We start from the raw sequence: 13,844 nt of genomic DNA, 5'->3' as shown, positions 1-13,844 counted from the left end.
CTATATAAAGAGGGGGAGGGAGGGTTGTGCACCCCTGCTCCTGGCGCCTCCCTCTCCCTCCGTAACACCTCTCCCTCTCGCTGAGCTTGGCGAAGCCCTGCCGAGATCGCCGCTACTTCCACCACCACGCCGTCGTGCTGCTGGATCTCCATCAACCTCTCCCTCCCCTTTGCTGGATCAAGAAGGAGGAGACATATTCCCCAACCATATGTGTGTTGAACGCGGAGGTGTCGTCCGTTCGGCACTAGGATAATCGGTGATTTGGATCACGACGAGTACGACTCCATCAACCCTGTTCTCTTGAACGCTTCCGCGCGTGATCTACAAGGGTATGTAGATTCACTCCTCTCTCTCGTTGCTAGATGACTCCATATATTGATCTTGGTGAAGCGTAGAAATTTTTTATTTTCTGCAACGTTCCCCAACAGTGGCATCATGAGCTAGGTCTATGCGTAGTTTCTATGCACGAGTAGAACACAATCTTGTTGTGGGCGTAGATGTTGTCAATTTTCTTGACACTACTAGTCTTATCTTGTTTCGGCGGCATTGTGGGATGAAGCGGCCCGGACCGACCTTACACGTACGCGGGCGAGATAGGTTCCACCGACTGACATGCACTAGTTGCATAAGGTGGCTAGCGGGTGTCTGTCTCTCCCACTTTAGTCAGATCAGATTCGATGAAAAGGGTCCTTATGAAGGGTAAATAGAAATTGGCATATCACGTTCTAGTTTTACGTAGGTAAGAAATGTTCTTGCTAGAACCCTATTGCAGCCACGTAAAAACATGCAACAACAATTAGAGGACGTCTAACTTGTTTTTGCAGCATATGCCTTGTGATGTGATGTGGCCAAAAGGATGTGATGAATGAAATATATATGATGTATGAGATTGATCATGTTCTTGTAATAGGAATCACGACTTGCATGTCGATGAGTATGACAACCGGCAGGAGCCATAGGAGTTGTCTTTATTTTTTGTATGACCTGCATGTCATTGAATAATGCCATGTAAATTACTTTACTTTATTGCTAAACACATTAGCCATAGAAGTAGAAGTAATCATTGGCGTGACAACTTCATGAAGACACGATGATGGAGATCATGGTGTCATGCCGGTGACGATGATGATCATGGCGCCCCGAAGATGGAGATCAAAAGGAGCAAAATGATATTGGCCATATCATGTCACTATTTGATTGCATGTGATGTTTATCATGTTTTGCTTCTTATTTGCTTAGTACGACGGTAGTAAATAAGATGATCCCTTATAATAATTTCAAGAAAGTGTTCCCCCTAACTGTGCATCGTTGCGAAAGTTCGTTGTCTCGAAGCACCACGTGATGATCGGGTGTGATAGATTCTAACGTTCACATACAACGGGTGTAAGACAGATTTACACATGCAAAACACTTAGGTTGACTTGACGAGCCTAGCATGTACAGACATGGCCTCGGAACACAAGAGACCGAAAGGTCGAACATGAGTCGTACGGAAGATACGATCAACATGGAGATGTTCACCGATGATGACTAGTCCGTCTCACGTGATGATCGGACACGGTCTAGTTGAGTCAGATCATGTATCACTTAGATGACTAGAGGGATGTCTAATTTGAGTGGGAGTTCATTAAATAATTTGATTAGATTAACTTAATTATCATGAACTTAGTCTAAAAACCTTTGCAAAATGTCTTGTAGATCAAATGGCCAACGCTCATGTCAACCTCAACTTCAATGCGTTCCTAGAGAAAACCAAGCTGAAAGATGATGGCAGCAACTATACGGACTGGGTCCGGAACCTGAGGATCATCCTCATAGCTGCCAAGAAAGCATATGTCCTAGAAGGACCGCCAGGTGAAGCACCCATCCCAGAGAACCAAGACGTTATGAACGCTTGGCAGTCGCGTGCTGATGATTACTCCCTTGTTCAGTGCGGCATGCTTTACATCTTAGAACCGGGGCTCCAAAAGCGTTTTGAGCAACACGGAGCATATGAGATGTTCGAAGAGCTGAAAATGGTTTTCCAAGCTCAAGCCCGAGTCGAGAGATATGAAGTCTCCGACAAGTTCTATAGTTGTAAGATGGAGGAAAAAATAGTTATGTCAGTGAGAACATACTCAAAATGTCTGGGTTGCACAACCGCTTGTCCCAGCTGGACATTAACCTCCCGAATGAGGCGGTCATTGACAGAATCCTTCAGTCGCTCCCACCTAGCTACAAGAGCTTTGTGATGAACTACAATATGCAGGGGATGGTGAAAACTATTCCTGAAGTATTTTTAATGCTGAAATCAGCAGAGGTGGAAATCAAAAAGGAACATCAAGTGTTGATGGTCAATAAAACCACTAGTTTCAAGAAAGGCAAGGGTAAGAAGAACTTCAAGAAGGATGGCAAGGGAGTTGCCACACCCGGTAAGCCAGTTGCCGGGAAGAAGCCAAAGAATGGACCCAAACCTGATATTGAGTGCTTTTATTGCAAGGGAAGGGGACACTGGAAGCGGAACTGCCCCAAATACTTAGCGGACAAGAAGGCTAGCAACACTAAAGGTATATGTTATATACATGTAATTGATGTGTACCTTACCAGTACTCGTAGTAGCTCCTGGGTATTTGATACCGGTGCGGTTGCTCATATTTGTAACTCAAAACAGGAGTTGCGGAATAAGCGGAGACTGGCGAAGGACGAGGTGACGATGCGCGTCGGGAATGGTTCCAAGGTCGATGTGATCACCGTCGGCACGCTACCTCTACATTTACCTACGGGATTAGTTTTAAACCTCAATAATTGTTATTTAGTGCCAGCTTTGAGCATGAACATTGTATCTGGATCTCGTTTAATACGAAATGGTTACTCATTTAAATCTATGGTTGTTCTATTTATATAAGAGATATGTTTTATGGTCATGCCCCGTTAGTCAATGGTTTATTCTTAATGAATCTCGAACGTGATGTTACACATATTCATAGTGTGAATACCAAAAGATGTAAAGTTGATAACGATAGTCCCACATACTTGTGGCACTGCCGCCTTGGTCACATTGGTGTCAAACGCATGAAGAAGCTCCATGTTGATGGACTTTTGGAGTCTCTTGATTATTAATCATTTGACACATGCGAACCGTGCCTTATGGGCAAAATGACCAAGACTCCGTTCTCCGGAACAATGGAGCGAGCAACCAACTTATTGGAAATCATACATACTGATGTGTGCGGTCCAATGAGCGTTGAGGCTCGCGGAGGCTATCGTTATGTTCTCACTCTCACTGACGACTTAAGTAGATATGGGTATGTCTACTTGATGAAACACAAGTCTGAAACCTTTGAAAAGTTCAAGGAATTTCATAATGAGGTAGAGAATCAACGTGACCGAAAGATAAAGTTCTTACGATCAGATCGTGGGGGAGAATATTTAAGTCACGAATTTGGTACGCACTTAAGGAAATGTGGAATCGTTTCACAACTCATGCCGCCTGGAACACCTTAGCGTAACGGTGTGTCCGAACGTCGTAATCGCACTCTATTGGATATGGTGCGATCTATGATGTCACTCACCGATTTACCGCTATCATTTTGGGGATACGCTCTAGAGATAGCTACATTCACTTTAAATAGGGCACCGTCTAAATCCGTCTAAATCCGTTGAGATGAATTATGGTTTGGGAAGAAACCTAAGATGTCGTTTCTAAAAGTTTGGGGATGCGATGCTTATGTCAAGAAACTTCAACCTAAAAATCTCGAACCCAAGTCAGAAAAATGTGTCTTCATAGGATACCCCAAGGAAACCATTGGGTATACCTTCTACCTCAGATCCGAAGGCAAGATCTTTGTTGCCAAGAATGGGTCCTTTGTGGAGAAAGAGTTTCTCTCGAGAGAAGTAAGTGGGAGAAAAGTAGAACCCGATGAAGTGATGCCTCTTGAACCGGAAAGTAGCGCAGCTCAGGAAGATGTTCCTGTGGTGCCTGCACTGACTAGAGAGGAAATTAATGATGATGATCAAGGTACTTCGGATCAAGTTACTACTGAACTTCGTAGGTCCACGAGGACACGTTCCTCACCAGAGTGGTATGGCAACCCTGTCCTGGAAATCATGTTGTTAGACAACAGTGAACCTTCAAACTATGAAGAAGCAATGGCGGGCCCAGATTCCAACAAATGGCTAGAAGCCATGCAATCCAAGATAGGATCCATGTATGAAAACAAAGTGTGGACTTTGACAGACTTGCCCGATGATCGGCGAGCGATAGAAAACAAATGGATCTTTAAGAAGAAGACGGACGCGGATGGTAATGTTACCATCTATAAAGCTCGACTTGTCGCTAAGGGTTATAGACACGTTCAAGGGGTTGACTACAATGAGACTTTCTCTACCGTAGCGAAGCTGAAGTCCGTCTGAATCATGTTAGCAATTGCTGCATACTATGATTATGAGATATGGCAAATGGACATCAAAACTGCATTCCTTAACGGCCATCTTAAGGAAGAACTGTATATGATGCAGCCAGAAGGTTTTGTCGATCCTAAGAATGCTAACAAGGTATGCAAGCTCCAGCGCTCCATCTATGGGCTGGTGCAAGCATCTCGGAGTTGGAACATTCGCTTTAATGAAATGATCAAAGCGTTTGGTTTATGCAGACTTATGGAGAAGCCTGCGTTTCCAAGAAAGTGAGTGGGAGCTCTATAGCATTTCTCGTATTATATGTGGATGACATACTTTTGATGGGAAATGATATAGAACTTTTGAACAGCATTAAGGCCTACTTGAATAAGTGTTTTTCAATGAAGGACCTTGGAGAAGCTGCTTACATATTAGGCATCAAGATCTATAGGGATAGATCGAGACGCCTCATAGGTCTTTCACAAAGCACATACCTTGATAAGATATTGAAGAAGTTCAATATGGATCAGTCCAAGAAGGGGTTCTTGCCTGTGTTGCAAGGTGTGAAATTGAGCTCGACTCAATGTCCGACCACGGCAGAAGATAGAGAAAAGATGAGTGTCGTCCCCTATGCCTCGGCCATAGGGTCTATCATGTATGCCATGCTGTGTACCAGACCTGATGTAAACCTTGCCGTAAGTTTGGTAGGAAGGTACCAAAGTAATCCCGGCATGGAACACTGGACAGCGGTCAAGAATATCCTGAAGTACCTGAAAAGGACTAAGGATATGTTTCTCGTATATGGAGGTGACGAAGAGCTCGTCGTAAAGGGTTACGTCGACGCTAGCTTCGACACAGATCTGGATGACTCTAAGTCACAAACCGGATACATGTACATTTTGAATGGTGGGGCAGTAAGCTGGTGCAGTTGCAAGCAAAGCATTGTGGCGGGATCTACATGTGAAGCGGAGTACATGGCAGCCTCGGAGGCAGCGCATGAAGCAATCTGGGTGAAGGAGTTCATCACCGACCTAGGAGTCATACCCAATGCGTCGGAGCCGATCACTCTCTTCTGTGACAACACTGGAGCTATTGCCGTTGCCAAGGAGCCCAGGTTTCACAAGAAGACCAGGCACATCAAGTGTCGCTTCAACTCCATTCGTGAAAATGTTCAAGATGGAGACATAGATATTTGCAAAGTGCATATGGATCTCAATGTCGCAGATCCGTTGACTAAACCTCTTCCGCGAGCAAAACATGATCAATACCAGAACTCTATGGGTGTTCGATTCATCACAATGTAACTAGATTATTGACTCTAGTGCAAGTGGGAGACTGTTGGAAATATGCCCTAGAGGCAATAATAAAATGATTATTATTATATTTCCTTGTTCATGATAATTGTCTATTATTCATGCTATAATTGTGTTATCCGGAAATCATAATACATGTGTGAATACATAGACCATAACATGTCCCTAGTGAGCCTCTAGTTGACTAGCTCGTTGATCAACAGATAGTCATGGTTTCCTGACTATGGACATTGGATGTCATTGATAACGGGATCACATCATTAGGAGAATGATGTGATGGACAAGACCCAATCCTAAGCATAGCACAAGATCGTGTAGTTCGTTTGCTAGAGCTTTTCCATTGTCAAGTATCATTTCCTTAGACCATGAGATCGTGTAAATCCCGGATGCCGTAGGAGTGCTTTGGGTGTACCAAACGTCACAACGTAACTGGGTGGCTATAAAGGTATACTACAGGTATCTCCGAAAGTGTCTGTTGGGTTGACACGGATCGAGACTGGGATTTGTCACTCCATATGACGGAGAGGTATCTCTGGGCCCACTCGGTAATGCATCATCATAATGAGCTCAATGTGACCAAGTGTTTTCGTCACGGGATCATGCATTATGGTACGAGTAAAGTGACTTGCCGGTAACGAGATTGAACGAGGTATTGGGATACCGACGATCGAATCTCGGGCAAGTAACGTACCGATTGACAAAGGGAATTATATACGGGATTACTTGAATCCTCGACATCGTGGTTCATTCGATGAGATCATCGTGGAACATGTGGGAGCCAACATGGGTATCCAGATCCCGCTGTTGGTTATTGGCCGAAGAGTCGTCTCGGTCATGACTGCGTGTCTCCCGAACTCGTAGGGTCTACACACTTAAGGTTCGATGACGCTAGGGTTGTAGAGATATTAGTATGCGGTAACCCAAAAGTTGTTCGGAGTCCCGGATGATATCCTGGACGTCACTAGGAGTTCCGGAATGGTCCGGAGGTGAAGATTTATATATAGGAAGTCCAGTTTCGGCCACCGAGAAAGTTTCGGGGGTCACCGGTATTGTACCGGGACCACCGGAAGGGTCCCGGGGGTCCACCGGGTGGGCCACCTATCCCGGAGGGCCACATGGGCTGAAGTGGGAGGGGAACCAGCCCCTGGTGGGCTGGTGCGCCCTCCTTGGGCCTCCCCCTGCGCCTAGGGTTGGAAACCCTAGGGGTGGGGGCGCCCCACTTGGCTTGGGGGGCAAGTCCCCCCCTTGGCCGCCGCCCCCCTTGAGTGGGATCTCTAGGGGCCAGCGCCCCCCAGGGCCCCTATATAAAGAGGGGGGAGGGAGGGCTGCGCACCCCTGCTCCTGGCGCCTCCCACTCCCTCCGTAGCACCTCTCCCTCTCGTTGAGCTTGGCGAAGCCCTGCCAAGATCGCCGCTACTTCCACCACCACGCCGTCGTGCTGCTGGATCTCCATCAACCTCTCCCTCCCCCTTGCTGGATCAAGAAGGAGGAGACGTCTTCCCCAACCGTACGTGTGGTGAACACGGAGGTGCCGTCCGTTCGGCACTAGGATCATCGGTGATTTGGATCACGACGAGTACGACTCCATCAACCCTGTTCTCTTGAACGCTTCCGCGCGTGATCTACAAGGGTATGTAGATGCACTCCTCTCTCTCGTTGCTAGATGACTCCATAGATTGATCTTGGTGAAGCGTAGAAAATTTTTATTTTCTGCAACGTTCCCCAACACTACCGCGCGCATGGGGCGGTACTACCGCGTAGGGCGCGGATGTAAAAAAATTACATCCGCCCCTACAGCCGCACGAGCGGCTGAGTCTGGTCTCAGGCCACGGTACTACAGCTCCTTAGGAGCGGTACTACCGTGGGCACATACGGTACTACCGTAAGGGCGTGCGGTACTACCGCTCCTAAGAGCAGTACTACTGCATGCCTCAGAACAGCAACACTAGGAATCCTTCTCTTTGCATATATATGAAGAAAACGGAGGATGCTCCAGAGCGCAAAGGGAAAGGCGGTGCAGAGGGAGTAAACGTGTACGTGATGATTCCACCCGAACCTTTCCAACGCGGACCCCCTCTTAATAGTATGGCTTTCCTACGACTCAAATCCACTGAAAAGAAACGTTGAAAAACGCCGTCTTCAATAGTCTTCAAGGGGCACCAAACCGTCTTGTGCCTAGTGACGAAACGTCTGAAATACTCAAGGCACATGATTAGTCCGCAAAAGCATTGTCATCAATCACCAAAACACCTTAGGGATAAATATGCCCTTACATAAGGGATAGACAAGAAGATATTCCATGGTGCATGCTCTTTGCAGATGATGTGGTGCTAGTTGATGATCGTCGAACTAGGGTTAACATGAAGTCAAATATGTGGAGACGGACTTTGTAATCAAAAAGTTTTAGCCTTGGCAGAACTAAAACTAAGTACATGAGATGTGGTTTTAGTACTACTAGGCACGAGGAGGAGGTTAGCCTTGATGGGAAGGTAGTACTTTAGAAGGATATCTTCCGATATTTGGGGTCAATCCTGGAGAAGGATGCTGACGTTGATGAAGATGTGATCCATCGAATCAAAGTTGGATGGGTGAAGTGGCACTAGCTTCTGGCGTCCTGCGTGACAAGAGTGTCACAAAAGCTAAAAGAGGCTTTCTATAGGACAACAGAATGTTTGCCAACCAAGAGGTGACATACCCAACAGTTAAGTGTAGCAGAGATGCACATGTTAAGACGATATGTGGCTAACATGAAAGGATCAGGTCTGAAATGATAATATACATTAGAGAGTTGGGATGGCACGGTGGCACCGATCAAAGTGAAGGTTGTCCAACATCGTCCAAGATATTTTGAGCATATGCAACTCAGACCTCCAAAAGCTTTCGTGTGTAGTGGACGAATGAAGCATGCTCGTAATATCAAAGAGGAGCAGGGGGGTAGACCAAACTTTGACATGAAAAAAGCACTGATAATGTCAAAGAGGGTCAGGGTAGTCCAATCTTTGACGTAGAAGAAGTCCGTTAAGAGAAATCTGAAGGACAGAAACATCACCAAAGAACTAGTCATTGACAGGCATGCGTGTAAATTAGCTATCCATGTACCAAAACCATGACTTGGTTTCAGTATCTTATCTTAATCGGTTTCAATTCTAGCCTAGACCAACATGTTTGGGATTGAAAGGCCTTGTGTTTGTTTTTCTTGTTGCTGCTGTGTCTTCTTGTCCTCCCAACTATCATTTTCCTTGATAATTATCAAATACTAGTATAAGATACCTTTTGCTGTCTTCTCTAAACAAAATCATTTACAGAATGTGACAGAAAGCTCTTGGAAATTAGGCGTCTTTCCTGCAAATTATGTTCCTAATGCCATTTGCCTGGCAACACTGGGACACATTTGACGTGCAAAAATACTCTTTTATTAGATGTACTTGCAAAAACCAGCTTGCAGAAGAAAGTAGGTCCAAAACACTAGAGGAACAACATGCACGAGCAAAAGGCCACAAGATATACACAATCATCTCAACAACGCCAAAGAGAACTTCTCATCCGTGCAGCAGCGAAAAAAGGAACCAAGAACAGTTGCTAATGGTACACCATTTCTAAGGAAAGACTACTTGAGCCTTATTGGCTGCTGCATCCCTCCTCTCATCATAGCGCAGAATTCCTCGTAGTTAATCCTCCCATCCTGTAAATTGCCACAAGAGCGCCATCAAGAAAATGTAAGGAACAAACAAGTTGTAGTCAGAGAAAATACTGCCAATACGCAGACTTACATTATCTGTGTCGACTTCTGATATGATGTCCTTTATGGTATCCGCATCGCCCATTTCATGCTCAATCAAAGCAGTCTCCAGTTCATCTCTTGTGATGAAGCTGCATTAAAGCAAGGTAATCCTTTGTCAAATCAAGCCATGTGGTTCATCTCTTTTGTGCAGGTGCATTATACAACTACACTAAAATTAATGAAGTGTGAACCTGTGAATATCATGTCTCACTGGTAAGGTTTGGTGAAGAAAACAACACTATCAGTTGTAGGAATTCACAGTTCAGATTAGAATACTCACCCACTGTTGTCTTTGTCAAAGTACTGGAACGCCTTGAACAAATGCTCGTCTCTTTCGAGCTTGTGTCTATGCATGGTTGCTGTTATGAACTCAACGTAGTCAATTGATCCATTGCCATCCACATCAGCCTGGAATGGATCAAGAGGTAGGTATACAATGTCAAGAATATCATGGTTGGAAAAAAAATACTGTAATACTACTCTGTCTCATAATGTAAGACGTTTTTGCAGTTCAATTTAAACTGTAAAAACGTCCTATATTATGGTACGGAGGGAGTAGTTCAGAGGAGTTGCGTACCGCATCCATCAACTGCTTTACTTCAGCTTCTGAGAGCTTCGATCCAAGTTTGGCTAGTCCTGCTTTGAGTTCCTCATATGTGATTGTCCCACTGTTGTCTGTGTCCATGTTCATAAACATTTGCTTCAGGCCCTTGATCTCTTCCTCATTAAGATTTGAAGCTATAACCTGCATACACACTTGCTTATAAACACCAGACAAAAAGGCATTCAGTTATGAGCATGAAGATAATAATAACCTTTAGAGCCATCTTTTTCAGTTTATTCATTGCTCTGAATTGCTTCATCCTAGAAAGAACAGCACTGTCAATAGGTTTATCTGATGCTTCTCCTTCCCTGAGCCATGGATGTTCTGATCCAGCATACAGAAAAAATATCAGATTTGGCGAAAAGAACTAAGATTTGAAGGTTAATAATGTACTGTCAAGAAGCTTACGAAGAACTTGGGCTGAACTAATTCTTTTCTTTGGATCCTGTGCCAACATCTTCCTCACAAGGTCTTTAGCGCTCTCAGAAATTGATGGCCATGGCTGACTTTCAAAGTCAATCTCCCCTTGAAGAATAGCATCAAATATTCCCTTCTCAGTTTCTGCAAAGTAAAACAGAAGATGAATAACAACATGCTGCTGCAATAATTGTATACCTGAATTCAGAAGGTGGAAGTACATCAGGACTTTAGAGGCAAACTTACCAGCCCAGAATGGAGGAACACCGCTGAGAAGAATGTACAGAATAACACCTGCACTCCAAACATCTATCTCTTTACCATAGTTTCTCCTAAGGACTTCAGGAGCAACATAATAAGCACTTCCAACGATGTCCCTATACATTTTTCCTGATATATTTGCAAGACACTTAGTAGTTAGTACACATGAACAAAAGTCCATTTTGTATACAATAACTAGAGTTCAAACAGCACAAATGAATAGCCATTCAGTCTTAATCTTTGCAACCCAAAGACTTCCTGGATAATTCCATGAGCTACAATTCTACAGGACGGTGGTTGCCTCCATTGAAGCATGACTACCTCAATATCGAAGTCGCAATGCCTCTAGAAAATTCCCTTACATGATTAGTTCTATCATGCGCTGCTAGTTTTTTTTCAAAACGGAGGCAAAAGATTTGCCTCATCAATTAATGAAGAAGAGAGTTGCCCAGTTAATTAATGGAGAACCAGACGAAAACCAATACAAATAGACCACATGCGGACTACTCCCAAATTCTGAGACCCCAGGACCACACCGCCAACCCCATAGGCATTCCCAACATGCAACTGTCCCAAGCCCTCACACATCTACATCACGAAGGAAGAACACCTTGGATGTAGACAATCGACTCCACCAAAACCACGGCGATAAGCTAAACCATGAGGACGACCCAAAAGACCGATGAGCAACCATTAAGCAGCTGCAGACGCCTTCCCTATGCGCTGATAGTAACTAACATGGAATCAGATGTTTATTTTCGATGCTAACCCAAGCTTAGCATGGTTAAAAAATAGATGGTTCACTGTGAACCCAAATTTGGACCATTAGTATAGAAAACTTTCCTTTTCTACTTTATTTACTGAAAGCATATTGACATGGTATGTTTATGTCAACACACAAAAAAACTGCCCATAGCATCACCAAAATGGCTTGACTGCTCGATTTCTCCACGACTCGGAATGAACAACATTGAAACTCGTCAAATCCAAAACTAGACCATCTAGGGAACTCCAACCCTATTAGGTAGTCCAACAGCAATACAATAGTTACGAGCAGCCTATGCCCTATGGACTTGATAGATAGATATATCCAGTTGCTATTAGAGGTGTTCAACAACAAAATGCAGTTGGCAAGCATATGCAGCTTATATATCATTTGTGTTACCTTCTTCAATGAAGACCGAAAGCCCGAAATCAGTGGCCTTGAGCACAGCATTCTCATCCTTGGTCGCGAGCAAGAAGTTCTCTGGCTTCAGATCGCGGTGCATCACTCCCATGAAATGGCAAACATTGACAACATTCACAACTCCTCTGCAGATTGTAGCAGCTGCACGCTCTGAGTAGTGCCCCTTGGCAATAATCCGATCAAACAGCTCCCCGCCTGCACAGAGCTCCATCACAACATGCACGCTGCCCTTGTCCTCATATGCTCCACAGAACTCCACTATGTTCGGCTGCCCAGATAGGTGCTGCATGATCTGGATCTCCCTGCGGATATCCTCCTTGTCGGCCTTACTCACGAGCTTGCGCTTGGATATGGACTTGCAAGCATACTGCCTGCCAGTGCTAATCTCAGTGCAAAGGTACGTCACCCCGAACTGCCCCCTACCAAGTTCCTTGCCAAGGGAGTAGACAGAGCGCACATCCTCGTACTGCTTGCCGAGAATCGTGTCCGGCATGGGCTTTGAGGGGGCAACCACAGGTGGGACGACAGGAGGGTTCATCGCTGGCGGTGTGTACCTCACCTCAGCTTGTGGTGGTGGCTGAGCATTGTTGTAACTAGGAGGTGTTTGTGCTTGTTTTGGCTGGTGAGAATAGCCATAGCCATTGGCTCCTCCTTGGACAGAATCCGGGGACGTAGCTCTGCTGCAACACTGGCCCATCTGTGCTCAAATTCTTCCTTCCAGTTCCAAATTTACAACCCAGCCAGACGAGCAGACGAAACCAATCAAAACCTGAATCTGCAAGCAACCCAAGAAAGGCCCTCTCAAAAAAATATATCACGTAAAACAATTATTATACTGGAATACTGGATCATATATGAACTCATCCACGTCTCATCGTTGAATCCACAAAGTAATAATTCATTCAAGAGACTGGACTAAAAAGAAAAGAAAGCCGAAAGTGGATCTAGAAGCAGAACTCAAACAAGAACAGCAGAAGGGGAAAAGAAGAAGAAGAAGCAGTTGCCTTTGACACAGGTTGACCTCTTTCTACTCCCAATCCGGTGCAAGGAATGCAAGAATTGCAGCACAAGATAGATGGCCGGTCGCTTTGGTGACACCGGAAGCAACAATCAGAGGAGATAAGGATACACGCAAATTGGGTAACAGACAAAAGAAAGAGCCGACAGAAAGCAACGTCGCCAACGCGGCACCCAGGGAAAAAGAAGAAAACTACAGCACACAGGATCGTTTCCACCAATCTGTAAAACACCAGCACCAGAAATCTACTGAATCCAAGAACATATGCACGACATGAGAGTTGAAGAGATTGCAAAAAAACAAGTGCAGCAGTAGAGAGCTCCTGGGAATGAGCTCCCGTAGCTTGCATCAAGCTGTTGCGCCACTGTCAGATCCAAAGATGGGGCAAGCTTTCCACAGTCAGATCAAATTCTCGATCTCCTACCTAAAACGAACCCAAAACACGGAATGGTACCTATACCTAATCTTCCATAGATGGAAGAGCGACCCAATCCACGAACAGATACGTCAGCAAGCACATCGAACCTAGAACATGGCGGAGACGCGTACCGACAAAGATCCTAAGCTCTGAACCAAGTCCCGAGCTCTCCGCCGTCCCTGCGCACCGAAGCTGCAGGCGTCTAAAGAACAAATCTTGGAGTAGTTGAAGACAGAGCAGGAACAGCTCGGCACGGCGACCGCGAGAGACCGAGAGTGGATTGGAAGTGGTGGCACCGCGATTAGCGTCGCCCCCAATCGTGAGAGCGACTAATACACACGGGCAAGAATTGAAATCTCGGGAAGAAAAAAAAAAGGTTGGTACGGAGAAAAGGAAAAGGAGATGAAATGGGGCAGTGCCGTATAGTGCTTGGAGCAGCTTTAGAATTACCGTTTGCTTTTGGACTTTAATA

The 13,844-nt window shown here is 45.1% G+C and overlaps 1 protein-coding gene across 5 annotated transcripts; it reads right to left on the bottom strand.

Moving 5' to 3' along the window:
* Positions 1-9,084: 9,084 nt before the first annotated feature.
* Positions 9,085-13,753, bottom strand: LOC119363488 (calcium-dependent protein kinase 19). Of its 5 annotated transcripts, none has more exons than XM_037628858.1 (9): positions 13,480-13,753; positions 11,916-12,711; positions 10,736-10,879; positions 10,481-10,633; positions 10,284-10,396; positions 10,046-10,213; positions 9,749-9,876; positions 9,458-9,557; positions 9,295-9,369 (listed from the first exon to the last, which is right to left on the bottom strand). In XM_037628858.1, the coding sequence occupies exons 2-9, from the start codon at positions 12,631-12,633 to the stop codon at positions 9,295-9,297; spliced, it is 1,599 nt and encodes a 532-aa protein (XP_037484755.1). In that variant the 5' UTR covers positions 12,634-12,711; positions 13,480-13,753. The 5 variants fall into 5 exon arrangements, with proteins under 5 accessions (XP_037484752.1, XP_037484755.1, XP_037484753.1 ...); XM_037628856.1 differs by having other exon boundaries at positions 13,504-13,753; XM_037628857.1 differs by lacking the exon at positions 13,480-13,753 and adding an exon at positions 12,941-13,052.
* Positions 13,754-13,844: the final 91 nt, after the last annotated feature.

Source organism: Triticum dicoccoides, chromosome 2B (assembly GCF_002162155.2).
Source record: "Triticum dicoccoides isolate Atlit2015 ecotype Zavitan chromosome 2B, WEW_v2.0, whole genome shotgun sequence".
NCBI classification, from domain to species: domain Eukaryota; kingdom Viridiplantae; phylum Streptophyta; class Magnoliopsida; order Poales; family Poaceae; genus Triticum; species Triticum dicoccoides.
This window is presented reverse-complemented; position numbering and strand designations above follow the sequence as displayed.

Coding starts and splice junctions, on each gene's coding strand:
- LOC119363488 (XM_037628858.1), bottom strand. CDS start 12,633: ATGGGCCAGTGTTGCAGCAGAGCTACGTCCCCGGATTCTGTCCAAGGA. Junction 10,214..10,283: donor TGAAAAAGATGGCTCTAAAG/GTTATTATTATC, acceptor GTGTGTATGCAG/GTTATAGCTTCAAATCTTAA. Junction 9,370..9,457: donor CAGAAGTCGACACAGATAAT/GTAAGTCTGCGT, acceptor GGCAATTTACAG/GATGGGAGGATTAACTACGA.